Below are 22,112 nucleotides of genomic sequence, written 5' to 3' on the forward strand. Positions count from 1 at the left end.
GGCAAACAGTGCCAGCACAGTGGTTTCTTGGCATCTCACCTAAGGGGAACGTCTCCATTATTTTCAGAAATTCCCGGGAAATGATGTGCGTAGAACACCTAGTTTGCACACTGTGTTCATCTGCACTAGAACGAGAGCAAAGGACACCTTCCTTTCCTGCCCCTGGTGGAAATTTTTCTATAGTTTATCCACAATCCCAAAATAATTTGTAGCAGCAGTTTGCCATTATAGACTAGATGTTTGTGTCTCTGGCAAAATTCATATGTTGAAGCCCTAACCACTTTCTCCTTCCCACCGTGTCCATGTAATTGTATTTGAAGGTGAAAGTTTAGGGAGATAATTAGGTTTAGATGAGGTCATGAGGATGGGGCACCTATGATGCAATCAGGTATCTTAGAAGAAGAGCAATAGAGACCAGAATTTTCCCTCTCCATCATGTGAGGACAGAGAGAAGGTAGCCAGAAAGAGAGCTCTCACCAGGAACAGAATCCACTGGCACATTGATTGTGGACTTCCCAACTTCTGTAACTGTGAAAAATAAATGTCTGTTGTTTAAGCCACCCTATCTATGGTCTTGTTACAGCAGTCTTGGCAGATTGATACAGGGTTTTTTCTGTCAACTCTTGGAAGGTTTGGCCTCTACTCACCACTTCAGGACCTCAACTACCCCACCACACAACGGCAATGAAAATTACATTCCACTGAGGACTCATAGTTTCCTAAAGTCCCAAACTGCCTTACTCAGGAAATTTACACTTAACTGCCATCACCCAGTGGCAAAGAATTCTCCTGCAATGCAGGAGGCACAGGAGACGTGGGTTTAATCCCTGGGTCGGGAAGATTGCCAGGAGGAGGGCATTGCAACCCACTCCGGTATTCTTTCTGGGAAAATTCCATGTACCAGAGGGGCATGGTGGGCTATCATCCATGGGGTCACACATGACTTAAGTGATTGAGCAGCCAGGCAGGCAGGGCCATCATAAGGAATACCCTCCACTTCAACCATTCTTTTTACTTTACACATAAGTCATAGAGAATATTTCAGTATCTTACTCATATGAATGTAACTCATAAGCTCTAAAATTCTGTGAGTAGAGGCTGGGTTTTCTTTATATTAGCATCCCCAGTACTAGCATTGAGCCTTCCCAAGAGCAGATTCTCAATGTTTGATGAATAAAAGAGCCAATAAACACAAGGTTTACTTTACTAGCATTTTACTTCTCTTACTTTCTTGAAGCAGCTAAGGAACTCAGAGCACAGATCAATTACTTTAACAAAGCTAAAGCCTAAAAGGAACAAGAAAAACTAACACTGACCATGTTTTACTTTTTTTCTATTCCATTATCCTAACTATTTTACTATGGGATTCTTTCACATTTCCAAGAATATAATCCCTATTGTGATGTTATATTTTCCTGGCTGGGGGTAAAAACTTCACATACTTCTTTATGGGTGGGATGATAATATTGAGCATGTCCCCTGGGAGGTGTACTGACTTTGACAGTAGTGTCAGGCTTGGCTGCATGCATGCCTTGGGCTTTCTCTTCTTCATCTTGCAAAGCTTCTTCATAATAAGCGGGGAAGTCACTGGGAACAGCATCATTGACCTTTGCCAAAAATTCCAGGACTTTCATCTTGCTGGTTTCAAGATGTGCTTTGGGGCCCCAGAGAAACTCATAACGTGGAGGATCACTGTTGGCAACCTGGCGGTACTCCAGGTACTTCAGCCTCACTAAATCTTTGGTGATGAGCTTTCTGGGCTCTCCAAAGATAAAGTGCTTTCTTCCAGCATATACTCGCATCGTACCCAGGTATTTCCAGATGTCTTCCTCAGCGGCACAGTTGCCCTTCAGGAAGATCATACCCAGGAGATTCATCAGGAGACCAGTCTTGGGTAAACCCCTTCCACCACGCACCCTCCCATTGTTGGGGAGCTTCAATTTGCTGATCAGATTATAGCAGGGAACGACTGAATCAACTTCCTTCAGATCTACCGCAAAGACTAGCTCAATGCGTTCAGAGGCTCTCTTGAGAATCTCAGCAAATCGGTCATGGTGGCTTTGGTGGATAATCTTCAGTATGTCTTCCTTCATCATGAGCTGCTTCATTTTATACTTGTACAGAAGGAACTGCTCCAAAAAGCTAGGTTTCCTGGTTAAACAGTCAGTTCCTGGGGTCTCAGTGAAGGGTGGGACCTCATAGGCAAGTGCCCTATACTTGGATTGGCCATTGAATGCTTCACAAGATCTAGTGTAAGAAAAGAGAGCAGTAGTGGCGATGGTCGGTACTCTTTGACGCTCCCGAGAAGTGCTACATGACTCAGCACCAGGCAGACTCTGGGTAATATCTTCACACTGAAGAGAGGAGGTAGTGGACTCCTCTTCTGCTGTTGCTATGGCCTGAGCACCACCACAACTCTGGGTCTTGCCTTGGGCTTGGGGACATTTATCACCACCACGGGCCTTACTCTTCTTACTTCGAGGCATGGTCAGGGACAGCAGGAAGGAGTATAGACAGGAGCTAAGAAGACGTGGGCACCTGGAGGAAGGAGAATAAGATGCTGTAAGCACCTCAGCAGGGAGATTCCACCTTGGCTTTAACCAAGGCCACCTCTGCAAGGTCCCTGGGGGCACTGGTCGAGGACCTCTCAAGGCTTCTGTTTTGATCAGCCTGTCCCCTGAGAAAACTGTGGAGGATATTAGAGCCTTAGAATGCAGCCTGCCAACCCTGCTAGGGGTATACTAGGGTGACAGCAGGGGCTGGCAGTAGGGAGCCTCGCTTCTGGGTTTGAGGGTATTCTCAGTTTATACTCAGGGTCATCATACTCATTTAGTCAATTGTTGGCAGGTCTAGAGGCTCCTCTTTTCTGATGCTTTGAAGCTGACACCTCAAACCAAAGTCAGCACTTCCCAGAGACCCCAGAGGAGGAAGTGAAGGGGTTCCTTAGCCCTTCTCTCTGTCAGAGGATAGCCATCTGAGAGCTATGTGGAACCCACTCTTTCAGGGGCTGCTTGGGTCCTCAGTTCTCCTTAAGGATGCTCACCTGGTCTCCAGGCGGTACCTGGTATACTTCCCCTCTGCTGACTGGTGGCTGCAACGTCAGACTAACCTCATACTCTTCTCTCTCAGATTTGATGTGGATTATCAGCCTCAGTCTGACAGTCCTGCCCTGAGCCTGCAAGTTCTGAATGAAAAATGTGGGGCCTAGATTTTTTGTGATCTATTGTCACTCTGCTTATTTAACTTATCTGAAATGCCAGGCTGGATGAAACACAAGCTGGAATCAAGATTGCTGGGAGAAATATCAATAACCTCAGATACGTACATGACACCACCCTTATGGCAGAAAATGAAGAAGAACTAAAGAGCCTCTTAGTGAAAGAGGAGAGTGAAAAAGTTGGCTTAAAACTCAACATTTAAAAAACTAAGGTCATGGCATCTAGTCCCATCACTTCATGGCAAATAGATGGGGAAACAATGGAAACAGTGAGAGACTTTATGTTCTTGGGCTCCAAAATCACGGCAGATGGTGACTGCAGCAATGAAATTAAAAGACTCTTGCTCCTTGGAAGAAAAGCTATGACCAAACTAGATAGCATATTAAAAAACAGAGACATTACCTTGCTGACAAAGGTCCATCTAGTCAAAGCTATGGTTTTTCCAGTAGTCATGTATGGAAAAGGTCAGTTTTCATTCCAATCACAAGGAAAGTCAATGCCAAAGAATGTTCAAACTACCACACAATTGCACTCATGTCACATGCTAGTAAAGTAATGCTCAAAATTCTGCAAGCCAGGCTTCAGCAGTATGTTAACGGTGAACTTCCAGATGTTCAAGCTGGTTTTAGAAAAGGCAGAGGAACCAGAGATCAAATTGCCAACATCCACTGGATCATCAAAAAAGCAAGAGAGTTCCAGAAAGACATCTATTTCTGCTTTATTGACTATGCCAAAGCCTTTGACTGTGTGGATCACCACAAACTGTGGAAAATTCTGAAAGAGATGAGGATACTAGACCACCTGACCTGCCTCTTGAGGAACCAATATGCAGGTCAGGAAGCAACAGTTAGAACTGGACATGCAACAACAGACTGGTTCCAAATAGGAAGAGGAGTACGTCAAAGTTGTATATTGTCACCCTGCTAATTTAACTTATATGCAGAGTACATCATGAGAAACGCTGGGCTGGAAGAAGCACAAGCTGGAATCAAGATTGCCGGGGGAAATATCAATAACCTCAGATATGCAAATGACACCACCCTTATGGCAGAAAGTGAAGAGAAACTAAAAAGCCTCCTGATGAAAGTGAAAGAGGAGAGTGAAAAAGTTGGCTTAAAGCTCAACATTCACAAAACTAAGATTATGGCATCTGGTCCCATCACTTCACGACAAATAGATGGGGAAACAGTGGAAACAGTGGCAGACTTTATTTTTCTGGGCTCCAAAATCACTGCAGATGTTGACTGCAGCCATGAAATTAAAAGACGCTTACTCCTTGGAAGGAAAGTTATGACCAACCTAGATAGCACATTCAAAAGCAGAGACATTACTTTGCCAACAAAGGTCAGTCTAGTCAAGGCTATGGTTTTTCCTTTGGTCATGTATGGATGTGAGGGTTGGACTGTGAAGAAAGCTGAGCACAGAAGAACTGATGCTTTTGAACTGTGGTGTTGGAAAAGACTCTTGAGAGTCGCTTCGACTGCAAGGAGATCCAACCAGTCCATTCTAAAGGAGATCAGTCTTGGGTGTTCATTGGAAGGACTGATGCTGAATCTGAAACTCCAGTACTTTGGCCACCTCATGCGAAGAGTTGACGCATGGAAAAGACCCTGATGCTGGGAGAGATTGGGGGCAGGAGGGGAAGGGGACGACAGAGGATGAGATGGCTGGATGGCATCACTGACTCAACGGACATGAGTTTGAGTGAACTCCGGCAGTTGGTGCTGGACAGGGAGGCCTGGCATGCTGTGATTCATGGGGTTGCAACGAGTTGGACACGACTGAGCGACTGAACTGAAATGTATGGATGTGAGAGTTGGACTATAAGAAAGCTGAGCACCAAAGAATTGATGCTTTTGAACTGTGGTGTTTGAGAAGACTCTTGAGAGTCCCTTAGACTGCAAGGAGATTAAACGAGTCAAACCTAAAGGAAATCGGTCCTGAATATTCATTGGAGGGACTGTTGCTGAAGCTGAATACTTTGGGCACTTTATGGGTAGAACTGATTCATTGGAAAAGACCCTGAAGCTGGGAAATATTGAAGACGGGAGGAAAAGGGGACGACAGAGGGTGAGATGGTTGGATGGCATCACCAACTCCATGGACATGAGTTTTAATTAAGTGCTGGGAGTCGGTGATGGACAGGGAAGCCTGGCATGCTGCAGTCAGTCCATGGGGTCACAAAGAGGCATGACCGAGTGACCAAACTGAATTGAACTGATTCAATTTTTGGTAGTCCTTTCAATCTTTCCTTTGACCCTTTGCATGATCTGGAATTTCTGTCTTCCTGCCAGCCTCTCCTGAGACAACAACCCAGTAACACTTGAGGGTTCCCCCACTTTCCCATGGTCTCTAAGGCTGAGAATAGCAGATGGATTCTTCTGTACCCCATACAACTCCTGGAAAGATCTGGAAATCCTCCTACTGTGGGGGAATAAACTACCCCTTATAAATAAAATCTTTCACTCGCCCCACATGCTGCCTTCCTGCCTCGCCCCCCACCCCCCATCCCTTCACCATTCCATCCTCAAGATACCATAAGAGAAAATGAGTGTCAGTCATCACATCACCAGTTGCACGGACACGCCAGGCTGCCAGCAGGGCAGGAATTCCCTTTGTCCTCACATAGGGTCCTCATCCCAACCCCTGGCCACCCTAGAATGCTTTCATCTGCTACCTTGAGGCCCCTCCCCTAAAAAACCAACACCCTCACAATCTCAGAGACCCTCCTCAAAGAAGTCAGCCTGATCGCCCTGTTCGGGTCTTCCCAAGCTTGACGGAACCACAAGTCCTGTGCCACTTCACTGTTCTGGGGTGGAGGTCCCCTCAGACCTCACTCAGAGTTGCCTCCTCGAATTCCTTCAGGGCAAGGGGGTCGAGCTCCTAATCTATCATATAGAAAAGGAAGGCTCACCTCTACCTGACCGCCATGCTTGGGTCCTCTGAGAGCAACAACCAGGGCCTTGTTCAGACTTTCCACCTGAATTTCCTCTCTCAGACCCTTGTTAGGGTCTTCTTCGCCCTCTAAACTGGGGCCACCCACTTCAACCAAGCTCCTCACCTCCCGGATAGCCTCTGGGCAGGAATCTTCCTCCACCAGAGCGTCAGGGCTTTGTGGACATAAGGCACGGGGGAGGGGGGGCGAGGCAAGGGGGAGGGAGCCAGGCAAGGGGGCGAGGGAGAGGCACGGGGGAGGGGGCGAGGCATGGGGCAGGGGGCGAGGCACGGAGCAGGGTGCGAGGCAAAGATGGGGGTGCAGCAGCACGGGGTGGGGGAGGTTGGAGGTTTGGGGGGGTCTCCCATTCATCATTCAGGCTCCTCACCTTGACTCGGTTCCTGCTAGATCCTGGAAATGCTCACACGCCTGAGGCCACGTGCCACCGCCGGAGGCAAACTCGCTCTGCTTCCTTAGCCGCCTAGCCGGAAGTGAGTGCTGGCTACTACCTAGGAGGAAGTGAGCGCCTCACCATAGATAGTGCCTCGATCTCTGGCGCCCCCTCTGGGAGTGGAGGACACACATAGTTTCACATAGGCTTCTCAATTACACTCCTTTCAGGACCTTGGGCACTTCCTTCTGTCACTGTCCTTACAACGAGGTCCTCACCTACTTGAGACCTTCCTTGCAGGAAGCTGCCTGATGGCACAGGTCTAAGAGTAGGTACAGGGTTGTCCCTGCAGGACTCCCTAAAGGATCAGGTGGTGTTCTCCTCTGCAGTCCTGCACCCGAGTCCTGTCTCAGCTCCTGTCTCTTTAATGAATGGCTTCCTTGTAAAAGCCACATCCATGCAAATTCTTAAGTACTATCTCCACTGTGAGTCTTGATGGCAATGGGTCTGTGTCCCAGGAATGATGTAAGATAGGGAAGCTGAAGTGCCAGGTAGAAGACTTAGATAGGAGTTGAGCTTTCAGAGAAAAATGCAAAAAACATGCTAATTTCTTTCTTTTCTTTACCACCCAGACTTGGCTTCCGATACAACTTCTGTTCTATGAGACTTGCATACTACAGAAGTGGGCTGAGCCTGATAATTTCATGAGACCCTCCTATTTCATGGTTAACTGACACTGCACATATAAATGATCATATTGTTACCAGGTAGTAAGCTTCTTTTCATTATTCATACCCCTCACTTATTTGGGTTTTCTTATTGCCCTGGTTATGTATTTCAATCCAGTACTTTGGACACACACTGCTTTTTATTTTTATTGTTCCTTCAATCACCTGAAATATATTCCAGAATAGAGAGAAGAAAAGTGAGTAAAAATACACAAGGTCAACATCAGGGTGGGAGTGGTAGAAAAGAGTGTGCCCTAGAGAAATTCAGACCAGGAGTCTAGTCTAGCTCTGTTACTTACCACCTTGTGAATATGAGAATAATGCAAGTTCTTCATCTGCCAAATGAATTTGATAAATCCTAACTTGTATGACTGTGTTCTTTGGAAGGAATGATGCTAAAGCTGAAATTCCAATACTTTGGCCACCTCATGCGAAGAGTTGACTCATTGGGAAAGATCTGATGCTGGGAGGGATTGGGGGCAGGAGGAGAAGGGGACAACAGAGGATGAGATGGCTGGATGGCATCACGGACTTGATGGACGTGAGTCTGAGTGAGCTCTGGGAGTTGGTGATGGACAGGGAGGCCTGGCATGCTGCGATTCATGGGGTCTCAGAGAGTCAGACACGACGGAGCGACTGAACTGAACTGCACTGTATGACTGTGGGAATGTTTGTATTGTGTATAAAGCACCCATCAAAATCCAGGCAAATATTACGTGTTTCATGAATGGCAGTTAATATCTTTACCTAGACAATATCACCTGTGTAGCAATGTTTTCTTAAATCCAGCATATGTCAGGGGAAATGCAGCACTTTCAGACAGAACAATACCAAATCAGTCAAAATTTTGCTTTAGCAAGTAAAATTAAGTATCTTTTCCACATTAGACCATTTATTATTTAATTTTGGTGTGGAGGTTTTTTTTTTTTTTTTATTTCCTACCTGGAAGCAACTCAAAGTTCCTGGAATTTTGTCATGTACCAACTCTTTTAGTCCTTTCCAGTTTCCCTTCTATCTAAACCATGTCTATTTTTATTTGTTTCTTCCCCACCAAAATCTAGCCCGCTCTTAGAATTTGTAAATTACTCGATAACCCAATTAAAATGCACTTTTAGTGCATTGGGATTTGGCTCTACCAGTTCAAGGCAGAAAGTGTCAACAGAGTGGCTCTTGTGCATCTCACCTGTTGGGGCTCAATGCAGGTTGCCCCAAAATATGCCACAGTGACATATTGATTACCTTGTATTCAGGTTACTTAAGAAAAGGCCATTGCAGGAGTAATATTTTGACCCTCTTTTCTGTCTCTCTGAAAGCAGGAAATGCGTCTGTCATATGAAAGATGCACTGCCTGCATCTGGAGGTAGAAGAACACCCTGATAGCCAAAAATAGAGAATCCAGCCAGAGAAGTCTGTATACACAAATGTCTTTAATTTACTACCCCAAGCTCAAATTCTGTTTAGATTCTTCACTAATTGAGCCCAAAAAACTTACGTTTATTTGTCCTGTCCATTCCTCAAAAATGTATTGTTTCTAGGTATGAATCATATAAAAGCTGCCTGCTTTGGCCACTTCTTCAGGTCCCATTTCTAAGACACCCTCGTGCACATGAATTACAATTTGTTTCTTCTTCTCCTGCTAATCTGTCTGTGTCAATTTTATTATTAGTCCAATCACAGGAACTCAAGAGGCATAGAGGCATAAATTTCTCTCTTCCTGACAGTTGGCAAGCCAGCCAGGAGGTTTATCATCCTGAGACTGCTGCTACTGAGAGATCTTGGGACATCTGACAAAGGCCACAGAAGGTAAGATGTCTTATCATGTCAGTCTCCAGATCTCTGCCTTCAAGGTCTGATGCGAGGGAAAGTAGTCAGAGTCCCTTTTTTTCTCTCTAAATTTAGATTAGCAGGAGATAATATTTGTATAGCTAGTTCCTTGGACTTAGGGAAACTTAGGGATTCTTTTCTTCTCAAACATGGTCACCATTTTACTTTGTCTGTTGTGTCATTTGTCATAAGGAGCAGGAACCATAGGGCAGTACAGCAGGCATAGGCTCTATAAGCCTGCTGTTCAAGCCAGCCTCACAGAGTGATGAGTTAGCAATTCTCACCAGACCTGCATCTATTTAGACAAACTTTGCTGTGGTTCCCGTAAGTAAAAACCAGATGAGACTTTACCTTCCATCTTCTTTTATATCTTGAGAGCTCATCATTTTGTCCAGTGAGAATATTCTGTCTGATCTCTGCCATCCAGGAGATACATTTACTGGGGTATATCTGGTGGCTTGTTGAATAGACTGGAGTTCCAAGACATGAAGTCACCAGCAGCACTCCCTTTGTCTGGTTGGGCCAGCTCTCGGGGGGGTTGTCATAAGGGGTCCTGGTCCATAAAGGGCATTTGTCATCTCAGCTTGTGTTTCTTGTTAGCACTGAAAAGCCTCATGCCAGTAGTGCCTGCCTGGTGTCATGAATTAGTGAGCTTATGGCTGGAGTGCCCCACGTTTTGTGGGACACTACAGAGCTTGTTTTCACTACATCATTCATACCACCTGTAGCAACAAAAGGCTTTTACTTTTTTGACTAACTCTGGGAATGAACTTTCTGGATCTTGTGAGGGGTACATACTCTCTTGTATTATGTTTCTTGCATCTTTTGTTAAGCAATTAAAAAAAAAAAAACCTTACTGGTTTGAGTTGCTGTTTGAAATTAATATAAGAGCCTACTTGCCAATTGCCAGATGATGGATCCTTTAAATTGGCTGTATTTAAAAGGAAAACATTTTGTGGGAGCTGTCATCATAAACATCTGTCATATTAATACTTATGTGAGGATCAAATTGAAAGGAAAAAAATTATAATGACTGCCCTTAAGACATTCCTTATTATGATGAAAGGACTTAAACAAAAATCCAACAAAATTCTCCTTCTTAAAAATAACCCTGCTTCCTCAGTAAATTTTCAGGACCTCCTACACATAATCTCAGAACAAATCAGCTGGAGCCAAGGGCTAACAGAAACAACTGTCTTTGTCTTGTACATATAAAATCAGAAATACGATTCTAGAAGCAAGTCAAAACACACCTAACTTGACAAGTCCCAAGGCTTTGCCCATCCCTACTAAAATGCTTGTAGATATTATAAATAACCAGGGTATTAGAGTAAAATTTTCCTTTACTTAAGGAAAAAAATTAATAGCAATTACTCAAATACTTATGATAATAGACAAATATGCTCCAAAACTCCTAGGAGAAAACACATTTTCTGTCTCTGCCCCTTGAAGTTATAAATTCTATCATGTCTTTCAAGTGTTAACACAGGTCACAGCACCTGAGAATGAGTCTGGGTTAGCTCAGTCTGTAGAATTAAAAAAAAAAAAAGGAACCTCTTTAAACACATACTGCTAAAACACCCCCTCGGAGAAGGCAATGACACCCCACTCCAGTACTCTTGCCTGGAAAATCCCATGGATGGAGGAGCCTAGTAGGCTGCAGTCCATGGGGTCTCTAAGAGTCGGACAAGACTGAGCGACTTCACTTTTACTTTTTCACTTTCATGCATTGGAGAAGGAAATGGCAACCCACTCCAGTGTTCTTGCCTGGAGAATCTCAGGGGCAGGTGAGCCTGGTCGGCTGATGTCTATGGGGTCACACAGAGTCGGACACGACTGAAGTGACTTAGCAGCAGCAGCAGCAAAACACCCCCTTGCCTAAACAGTCTCTTTAAAATTGCTTGTCAAGGGAAAATACTGATCTTAAAAGTCTTCTCCACAAACAAAGAAAAATACTTTAGCCATCTGAATGAGTATACTTAATTAATTCCAGTTGTTATTTATAAACTAGTGAGTTTTGTACTGTACCTGATTCATGACTAAAGTTTTACAATGAAAACTTTGAGCTAATTGTCTGTCTGTATGTCTATATGTATACATTGTAAATATGGTATCTTTCTAATTCCAGATTATGGTGCCAAAATCATATTTGTAAAAGAGCTCTATTAATTGGCTTAAAAAAACTTGTGCTTATATAAAAATTCTTAAAAGTTTAAGAAACACCAACCCAAATAATTTTCAGGTTCACATGAGCTAGAATAATCTTGAGTAAATAAAAGCTAAATTTAAGCTTACTGGTTTAATATGGGTATATCTTCAGAGTTAGCATAAAATAAAATATGGATAACCAACTTTTGTTCTACTGGGTTTACTAGTCAAATGAGCTAATGTCTCTGTTGCAACATTTGTCGGGAACAAACAAACAAACAAAAAAGAGTCAAAAGGTCTTAAGATAATGACTAAATGCTTTAATGAGATTTTCATGAGGAATCTAAGTATGATTATTAAGAAGAACAAAAGAATTAAATAGATATAAATGAGATAGTTTTTAGGTGAACTTTTTAACAATAATCGTTTTGTGATATGTCTACTCAAATTGTTTCCTAAATCTCTTTGGTAATTTATACTCTTAGAGTTTGGCTAAGTTAAATTAAGTGATGAAAATTTGTTGACTATCTAGTCATTTCCAAATAAGATAAAATACTAAAACATTAATTGTTGAACAAGTCTAAGTTTGCATATATTTCACCTGTTACTACAAGAGACTAAGTATGTTTTGGTTTATTAATAAATGTACCTTATGCTTTATTGAAAGATTATTCTATATATTTCTGGAAATTATAACATGTGTTTTTAAGTTTGCTGAGCCACAAAATATTAATACAATTAAGAAAGAAATGAATTGCCAGTCCAGGTTCGATGCAGGATACAGGATGCTTGGGGCTGGTGCACTGGGATGACCCAGAGGGATGGTACGGGGAGGGAAGTGGGAGGGGGGTTCAGGACGGGGAACACGTGTACACCCGTGGCGGATTCATGTTGATGTATGGCAAAACCAATACAATATTGTAAAGTAATTATTTTCCAATTAACATAAATAAATTTAAATTTAAAAAAAGGAAAAAAAAGAATTGTTTACTTCTTTATTTTCACTGAAAAAATTAAAATTAAAAGGATTAAGAAGTTTAATATGTGGTTAAAGCTACTGAGTATAACAGACAGAATATATTTGGTGGTAATAAAATTTATATGGTATGGAGACGTTTTTGTTAAGGAAAAAAAAAGTAGTTTTTTGTAAGGCTGGTTATTCCCAAATGGGAAAGAAAACAAGGCACAAACTAAAATGGACATAGAAAATTGTAAGTTTTGTGAAAAAATAAATCTTTGGAAAGGAATTTTATGTGTGATCAAGAATAAATAAAATTGGAATCAATTTAATTAAGTAAGTGAGTTTAAGTATCAAAAGTAACCTCGTATAAAATTGGAATTTGGTTTTATCTCTGTTAAAAGGACAAACTGTATTTTTTCTATGGGTTTGTTCTCAGTAAGAAGAAATTATGAAAGTTTTTCTTTACCTTGAAGGAATCTGACCAAATATATATATATATATATATATATATATATATATATATAGAGAGAGAGAGAGAGAGAGAGAGAGAGAGAGAGAGAGAGAGAGAGAGAGAGAGAATCTTTATCAGAACATGATTGCTTAAGTAAACCTAGTCCTCTGGATGTTAAAAGGGCTAAATTTTAATCAGAACGATATAACCTATATTTGCCTATGAACTCTTTGTTATTTTGGTTAAGTGGATAACTAAGCATTTTTTCCCAGTGATCTATGAGACTAAGTGTTTTAAAGCCTCTTTGATGTTTTTGAAAAGCTTCCTCCAAATCAAATTCTACATGTCTTTTTGACTTAGAAGTAGCTTTGAGGTATACGTTATTTCAGAGGGCCCCTGAAATATCTCAAAGATTTGTTCTCTCTCCTTATAAAAAGAGAGATATTAAACTAATTAAGAATATTGGTTATGTGAAATTACATGGGAAGCATTGCCAAATAAGAAGTAATGTTAAGCCTTTTTTACGTTGTGTCTGGCTTATCAGGTGGCTCAGACAGCAAGGAATCTGCCTGCAGTGCAGGAGATCTGACTTCGATCTCTGGGTCAGGAACATCCCCTGGAGAAGGGAATGGCTACCTACTCCAGTATTCTTACCTGGAGAATTCCATGGACAGAGAAGCCTGGTGGGCTACAGTGCAAGGGGTCGCAAAGAGTCAGACACAACTGAGCAACTCACACTTTCAGACTTGTATAGGTGTGTATTATAAGTGTTTCAGGAATTATTAGAAACCTTTGGAAGTCTTCTATGTCCTGTAGTAGAATGTTGTCTGTCATCAAAATTGAAGCTCACACTAAAAGGACTAAACCCAAGTATCAGAGAAACACTGAAGCTGACTTGTATGTACAGGCAGAACAACAAAAGAATCTGTGAACATTGTGGCACATGTAGATAAAGTCCATTTTGCTTCTGCCAAAAACATTGACCCTTCCTTGCCGCACTTTTGCCATCCTGACGTCTATTTAATATGGCACCAGTCAGCTCCCACATTGGAGAAAGTAAATGGGTAAACAATAGCTTTAAATGAAATAAAGAGTTGAGGCTATGAGAAATTCAAGATGATCCCTTGGTTCCTCCCAGCTTTCTAGCAACTCTTTCCCTGACCATCATTTAAGATGACTCAAATTACAGACACTGGTAGGAGGATTTTTATAAAATTGTGCAAACAGTCTACCAGCAATGTCTATCCTGCCAAGTCCATAATTCTGGAAAGAAAAGGAAAACAGATACTTGCCCCAGAGGCCTCAGACCCCCTTTCCCTAGATATTTTGAACACCTGCAACAAAATTTCATTTATTTGCCACTTAGTATGAGTCACAATTGCATTTCTTTTCTATGGGGATGGTCTTGATCCCTGTCTCCTGTACAATGTCATGAACCTCATTCCATAGTTCATCAGGCACTCTATCTATCAGATCTAGGCCCTTAAGTCTATTTCTCACTTCCACTGTATAATCATAAGGGATTTGATTTAGGTAATACCTGATGGTCTAGTGGTTTTCCCTACTTTCTTCAATTTAAGTCTGAATTTGGCAATAAGGAGGTCATGGTCTGAGCCACAGTCAGCTCCTGGTCTTGTTTTTGCTGACTGTATAGAGCTTCTCCATCTTTGGCTGCAAAGACTATAATCAATCTGATTTCGGTGTTGACCATCTGGTGATGTCCATGGATAGAGTCTTCTCTTGTGGTGTTGGAAGAGGGTGTTTGTTATGACCAGTGCATTTTCTTGGCAAAACGCTATTAGTCTTTGCCCTGCTTCATTCTGTATTCCAAGGCCAAATTTGCCTGTTACTCCAGGTGTTTCTTGACTTCCTACTTTTGCATTCCAGTCCCCTATAATGAAAAGGACATCTTTTTTGGGTGTTAGTTCTAAAAGGTCTTGTAGGTCTTCATAGAAAGGTTCAACTTCAGCTTCTTCAGCATTACTGGTTGGGGCATAGACTTGGATTACTGTGATATTGAATGGTTTGCTTGGAAACGAACAGAGATCATTCTGTCATTTTTGAGATTGCATCCAACTACTGCATTTCAGACTCTTTTGTTGACCATGATGGCTACTCCATTTCTTCTGAGGGATTCCTGCCCTTAGTAGTAGATATATTGGTCATCTGAGTTAAATTCACCCATTCCAGTCCATTTCACTTTGCTGATTCCTATAAAGTCGACATTCATTCTTGCCATTTTTTGTTTGACGACTTCCAATTTGCCTTGATTCATGGACCTGACATTCCAGGTTCCTATGCAATATTGCTCTTTACAGCATTGGACTTTGCTTCTATAACCAGTCACATCCACAGCTGGGTATTGTTTTTGCTTTGTCTCCATCCCTTCGTTCTTTCTGGAGTTATTTCTCCACTGATCTCCAGTAGCATATTGGGCACCTACTGACTTGGGGAGTTTCTCTTTCAGTATCCTATCATTTTGCCTTTTCATACTGTTCATGGGGTTCTCAAGGCAAGAATACTGAAATGGTTTGCCATTCCCTTCTCCAGTGGACCACATTCTGTCAGATCTCTCCAACATGACATGCCCATCTTGGGTTGCCCCACGGGCATGGCTTAGTTTCATTGAGTTAGACAAGGCTGTGGTTCTAGTGTGATTAGATTGACTAGTTTTCTGTGAGTATGGTTTCAGTGTGTTTGCCCTCTGATGCCCTCTTGCAACACCTAGAAGTGAAAAGCAATGGAGAAAAGGAAAGATATAAACATCTGAATGCAGAGTTCCAAAGAATAGCAAGAAGAGATAAGAAAGCCTTCTTCAGCAATCAATGCAAAGAAATAGAGGAAAACAACAGAATCGCAAAGACTAGGGATCTCTTCAAGAAAATCAGAGATACCAAAGGAACATTTCATGCAAAGATGGGCTCGATAAAGGACAGAAATGGGATGGACCTAACAGAAGCAGAAGATATTAAGAAGAGATGGCAAGAATACACAGAAGAACTGTACAAAAAAGATCTTCATGACCCAGATAATCATGATGGTGTGATCACTGACCTAGAGCCAGACATCCTGGAATGTGAAGTCAAGTGGGCCTTAGAAAGCATCACTACGAACAAAGCTAGTGGAGGTGATGGAATTCCAGTTGAGCTATTCCAAATCCTGAAAGATGATGCTGTGAAAGTGCTGTACTCAATATGCCAGCAAATGTGGAAAACTCAGCAGTGGCCACAGGACAGGAAAAGGTCAGTTTTCATTCCAATCCCAAAGAAAGGCAATGCCAAAGAATGTTCAAACTACCACACAATTGCACTCATGTCACAGGCTAGTAAAGTAATGCTCAAAATTCTCCAAGCCAGGTTTCAGCAATATGTGAACCGTGAACTTCCTGATGTTCAAGCTGGTTTTAGAAAAGCCAGAGGAACCAGAGATCAAATTGCCAACATCTGCTGGATCATGCAAAAAGCAAGAGAGTTCCAGAAAAACATCTATTTCTGCTTTATTGACTATGCCAAAGCCTTTGACTGTGTGGATCACAATCAATCAACTGTGGAAAATTCTGAAAGAGATGGGAATACCAGACGTCTTGATCTGCCTCTTGAGAAATTTGTATGCAGGTCAGGAAGCAACAGTTAGAACTGGACATGGAACAACAGACTGGTTCCAAATAGGGAAAGGAGTACGTCAAGGCTGTATATTTCCACCCTGCTTATTTAACTTATATGCAGAGTACATCATGAGAAAAGCTGGACTGGAAGAAACACAATCTGGAATCAAGAATGCCGGGAGAAATATCAATAACCTCAGATATGCAGATGACACCACCCTTATGGCAGAAAGTGAAGAGAAACTAAAAAGCCTCTTGATGAAAGTGAAAGAGGAGAGTGAATAAGTTGGCTTAAAGCTCAACATTCAGAAAATAAAGATCATGGCATCCGGTCCCATCACATCATGGGAAATAGATGGGGAAATAGTGGAAACAGTAGCAGACTTTATTTTTCTGGGCTCCAAAATCACTGCAGATGTTGACTGCAGCCATGAAATTAAAAGACGCTTACTCCTTGGAAGGAAAGTTATGACCAATCTAGATAGCATATTCAAAAGCAGAGACATTACTTTGCCAACAAAGGTTCGTCTAGTCAAGGCTATGGTTTTTCCTTTGGTCATGTATGGATGTGAGAGTTGGACTGTGAGGAAGGCTGAGCACCAAAGAATTGATGCTTTTGAACTGTGGTGTTGGAGAAGACTCTTGAGAGTCTCTTGGACTGCAAGGAGATCCAACCAATCCATTCTGAAGGTGATCAGCCCTGGGATTTCTTTGGAAGGAATGATACTAAAGCTGAAACTCCTGTTCCATGGCCACCTCATGCGAAGAGTTGACTAACTGGAAAAGACTTTGCTGCTGGGAGGGATTGGGGGCAGGAGGAGAAGGGGACGACAGAGGATGAGATGGCTGGATGGCATCACTGACTCGATGGACGTGAGTCTCAGTGAACTCTGGGAGTTGGTGATGGACAGGGAGGCCTGGCATGCTACAATTCATGGGGTCACAAAGAGTCAGACAGGACTGAGCGACTGATCTGATCTGATCTGATCTGATGAGTCACAAATATTTGCCACTTAGTTTGAGTCACTTAGTATTGCCACAGCCAGTCCCTCCCATCAGGAAGCTTCTACAAGCCTCTTAACCTTATCCATCAAAAGGCAGACAGAATGAAAACCACAATCAGAAAACTAACCAAGCTGATCACATGGATCACAGCCTTGTCTAACTCAATGAAGCCGTGTAGGGGCATCCAAGACAGACAGGTCATGGTGGAGAGTTCTGACAAAACATGGTCTACTGGAGAAGGGAAAAGCCAAGCACTTCAGTATTCTTGCCTTGAGAATCCCCTGAACAGTATGAAAAGACAAAAAGATATGACACTGAAAGAGGAACACCCCAGGTCAGTAGGTGCCCAATATGCTACTGGAGAAGAGTGGAGAAATAATTCCAGAAACAATGAAGAGACAGAGCCAAAGTGAAAGCAACACCCAGTGGTGGATGTGACTGGTGATGAAAGTAAACTCTGATGCTGTAAAGAACAGTATTGCATAGGAACCTGGAATGTTAGGTCCATGAATCAAAGTAAGTTGGAAGTGGTCGAACAGGAGATGGCAAGAGTGAACATGAACATTTTAGTAATCAGTGAACTAAAATGGATGGGAATGAGCAAATTTAATTCACATGACCATTATATTTACTATTGTGAGAAAGAATCTTAAAAAAGAAATGGAATAGCCTCATAGTCAACAAAAGAGTCCGAAATGCATTACTTGGGTGCAATCTCAAAAAGGACAATATAATCTCTGTTCATTTCCAAGGCAAACCATTCAATACAACAGTAATCCAAGTCTATGCACCAACCATTAATGCCAAAGAAACTGAAGTTGAACAGTTCTATGATGACCTACGAGGCCATCTAGAACTAAAACCAAGAAAATATGTCCTTTTCATCATAGAGGCTTGGAATACGAAAGTAGGAAGTCAAGTGATACCTGGAGTAAGAGCAAGTTTGTCCTTGAACTCCAAATTGAAGCAGGGCAAAGGCTAACAGTTTTGCTGAGAGAACGCACTGGTCATAGCCAACACCCTCTTACAACAACACAAGAGAAGACTCTACACATGGACATCACCAGATGGTCAATAACAAAATCAGATTGATTATATTCTTTGCAGTCAAAGGTGAAAAATCTCTATGTCATAAGCAAAAAAAAGACCAGGAGCTGACTGTGGCTCAGGTGATGGACTCCTTTTTGTAAAATTCAGGCTCAATTTGAAGAAAGTAGGGAAAAGCAGTAAGCCATTCAGGTATGACCTAAATGAAATCCCGTATGATTATACAGTGGAGGTGACAAATAGATTCAAGGGATTAGATCTGGAAGACAGAGTGACTGAAGGACTATGGACGGAGGTTTGTAGCATTGTACAGGAGGCGGTGATCAAAACCATCCCCATGAAAAAGAAATTCAGAAAGGCAAAATGATTGTCTGAGGAGTCCTTACAAATAGCTGAGAAAAGGAGAGAAGCAAAGGCAAAGGAGCAAAGGAAAGATATATCCATCTGAATGCAGAGTTTCAAAGAATAGCAAGGAGAGATAAGAAAGCCTTCCTAAGTGATCAGTGCAAAGAAACAGGGGAAATCAATAGAATGGGAAAGACTAGATTCTCTTCAAGAAAATTAGAGATACCAAGGGAACATTTCTTGCAACAATGGGCACAAGAAGGACAGAAATGGTGAGGACCTAACAGAAGCAGAAGCTCTGTAGAAGAGGTGGCATGAATACACAAAAGAACTATACTAAAAAGATCATAATGATCCAATAACCATGACGGAGTGATCATTCACCTAGAGACAGACATCCTGAAATGTGAAGTCAAGTGGGCCTTAGGAAGCATCGCTACAAACAAAGCTACTGGAGGTGATGGAATTCCAGGTGAGCTTCTGCAAATCTTGAAAGATGGTGCTTTAAAGTGCTATACTTAATATGCCAGTAAATTTGGAAATCTCAGCAGTGGCCATAGGACTGGAAAAGGTCAGCTGTCATTCCAATCCCACAGAAAGGCAATGCCAAAGAATGTTCAAACTACTGCACAATTGCACTCATCTCACATGCTAGCAAAGTACTGCTCAAAATTCTCCATGCTAGGCTTCAATAGTACATGAATCAAGAACTTCCAGATGTCCAAGCTGGATTTAGAAAAGGCAAAGGAAACAGAGATTAAATTGCCAACATCTATTGGATCATAGAAAAAGCAAGAGAATTCCAGAAAAGCATCTACTTCTGCTTTATTGACTACCCTAAGGCCTTTGACTGTGTGGATCACAATAGAATGTGGAAAATTCCTAAGAGATGGGAATACCAGACTACCTAACCTGCCTCCTGAGAAATCTGCATACAGGTCAGGAAGCAACAGTTAGAACTGGATAGAACAATGGACTGATGTCAAATTGGGAAAGGAGTACATCAAACTGTATATTGTCACCCTGCTTATTTAACTTGTATGCAGTGTACATTATGTGAAATGCTAGACTGAATGAAGTACAAGTTAGATTCAAGATTGCTGGGAGAGATATCAATAACCTCAGATACGTAGATGGAACTACCCTTATGCCAGAAATAGAAAAGAAACTAAAAAGCCTCTTGATGAAAGTGAATAAAGAGAGTGAAAACCTGTCTCAAAACTCTGTCTAGAAAAGAAATTCTGTCTAGAAACTCAACATTAAAGAAACTAAGTTGCCTAACTTACCACATCTACCTGTGGTCTCTCAGGCCAGAAAGCTGTGACTGGAAATTGAGGCCTTCTGATGGCTGGCTGCACCTGTCCTCAGTCAGGCTCCTAGGAAGACCTGCATTTCCTCCCTCTCTTCACTATTACTGTCCTCTCTCCAGGTCCTCACACTGACTTCCCATCTCCTAACGAGACCTGTCCTCTCATGCGACAGCCTTAAATTCCCTGAGACCACCTCGGAGGATGTGACAGCTGCCAACCTGTGGCCACTCATGGCTGACCCTAGGGGAGGGATGCTATAAAGGTGGTATAGTGTGATTGGTTCCTTTAGTCCTCATGGTCCTCTACTTGATTCTTGGCATGACCTGGATTTCCTCCTGAGGTTGACCTCTGAGCCCCAGCGCTTCACCTCCTGAGATGCTCTGAAAGGAAATGTGGGGGATGCATCATTCCTGTGTTCCCAAACTTGCAAGTGCGAGGTGTAGAGGGGCAGGGCTGTGTTTTAGGTGCAGTTCCTTTATCCTCATTTGGGGTCACTAGTTTTCCACTCTGTACTGAAGTGAGGCTTCTACCAGTAGACCAAGGCTCTCACCTCCCTGAGACCCCTCCAGCGGAAAGAGAAGCACTTCAGCCAGAAAGCTTTCTCCTGGGTCTCATAGGGCTGACATCAGGGGTGGGCCTCTACAGTCTCCCCTGTTCTGGACTGAGTGGTCCTCTTGCCCCTCGTTCAGGGACCTCATCCTCACTCCTGACCAGACCCAGACTGCAGCCTCCACTCCCCTGAGGCTGTGCTCCTCAGAACAAAGGCATTACTTTCTTGGAAGTTCTGGATTGGAAGACAGGATGAACCAGATGTGTGCAAAGCTACTGGGGCCTTCTGAAGAGGAGAACATTCTAGGGCTCCACTCTCTTCTGGAGTCAGTGGTCCCCCAGTCTTAGATCAGGTTTCTTACCTTGACTTCCGGTAGCATATGGGAATCCACCCTCTCTACTGGCTGAATCAGCTGGCCTGAGGCCAAGGCTTTCGCCTTCTTGAGACAACAGAAGGGGAGGTGAGAGAGCTACTGCCTAGCTACCCTTGGCTGTTCCTCCGTGCTGTCCCCCTTGCTATTGGGGGGTCCACTCATCAGCACCCAGTGTCCTCACTGTAAATCCTAAGGCCTCTTAGGATCTCCTACTTGGGCAGAATTGGAGCTGCTGTCACAAGACCAAGGTGCTCAACTCCCTGAGAACCCCTCCACTCTTGCCCTGCAGGAAAGGAAGGCACACCTCAGACAGACTGCTCTCCCCATGGCCACACAAGGCAAGAAGCAGGATATAGTTTGTGGGACCCCTAGTGTTCTAAAACCTTCCCCTTGATAACTATCAGAGGCTGGGACTCTTCCATCCATTGACCTGAGGACACAGCGCTTAAGCTAAGGCTTTATGTCCCTGAGAATTAAGAAGGATAAATGAGGGCATATTGATCTTTTCAGAGTATCTGACATTGCATGTGTTCATGACCACATTGTCCCTGAGTAGTTTTGTCTTCTTTCATACCATTCATTTATCAGCATTTTTAAAAATTTATTCCAAAACAGTTCTTTGGGACAGGGCCCCATGTATCCAACCAGACACATTTTTTGGAGTATTTAGAGGAAAAATGAATGAAAAGACATGATCTCTGGCTTAGGCTGGGAGAAGTGGCATATTGTGGGCTCTGCACGAATCCAGATCAGGGGACTAGTCCTAGGAAGGTCACTTCATCAGTTTATGAACTTGAGAAAGTTGCAAGTAATCCATCCATAAATGGAGTCTGCTAAATCTGATCCTGCATGAATGCTGGAATGCATGTACTACATATAAAGCAGTGGCATACTGATTAAGAAGTATTGGTTTAAAATAAGTGGAAGTTATGATTACTATGAACCCCTCAAATACCATCTTCCCATCTGAGTTTATTTTTAATCCAGGAGAGAGCAGAGAATATGCAGTGAATTAGGACAAAAGAAACAAATATTCTTAAATGAGCTAAATAACTCAAAGTATTTATTTTTACTAAAAGAAAGTTTAAAAGAAAGAAGGTAAAGCACAACATAAAGACTTTTTACTCTATTCTTTTCTCCATTTTCTCTTTGATTCTCAAAAGTTTCTGTGGTCCTCTTTCACATTAGCATGAAAATCACTCTTGCAGTGCTATGTTACCTA

General features: G+C 42.5%; 1 protein-coding gene across 1 annotated transcript; it reads right to left on the reverse strand.

Moving 5' to 3' along the window:
• Positions 1 to 1,348: 1,348 nt before the first annotated feature.
• LOC139181364 (melanoma-associated antigen B5-like) lies at positions 1,349 to 2,514 on the reverse strand. The gene has a single exon (XM_070784570.1). It carries the CDS (start codon positions 2,484 to 2,486, stop codon positions 1,395 to 1,397), a length of 1,092 nt encoding a protein of 363 aa, XP_070640671.1. The 5' UTR covers positions 2,487 to 2,514; the 3' UTR covers positions 1,349 to 1,394.
• Between the last annotated feature and the right edge of the window lie 19,598 nt (positions 2,515 to 22,112).

The sequence above is a fragment of the Bos indicus genome, chromosome X (genome assembly GCF_029378745.1).
Source record: "Bos indicus isolate NIAB-ARS_2022 breed Sahiwal x Tharparkar chromosome X, NIAB-ARS_B.indTharparkar_mat_pri_1.0, whole genome shotgun sequence".
NCBI lineage: Eukaryota > Metazoa > Chordata > Mammalia > Artiodactyla > Bovidae > Bos > Bos indicus.

Coding starts and splice junctions, on each gene's coding strand:
- LOC139181364 (XM_070784570.1), bottom strand. CDS start 2,486: ATGCCTCGAAGTAAGAAGAGTAAGGCCCGTGGTGGTGATAAATGTCCC.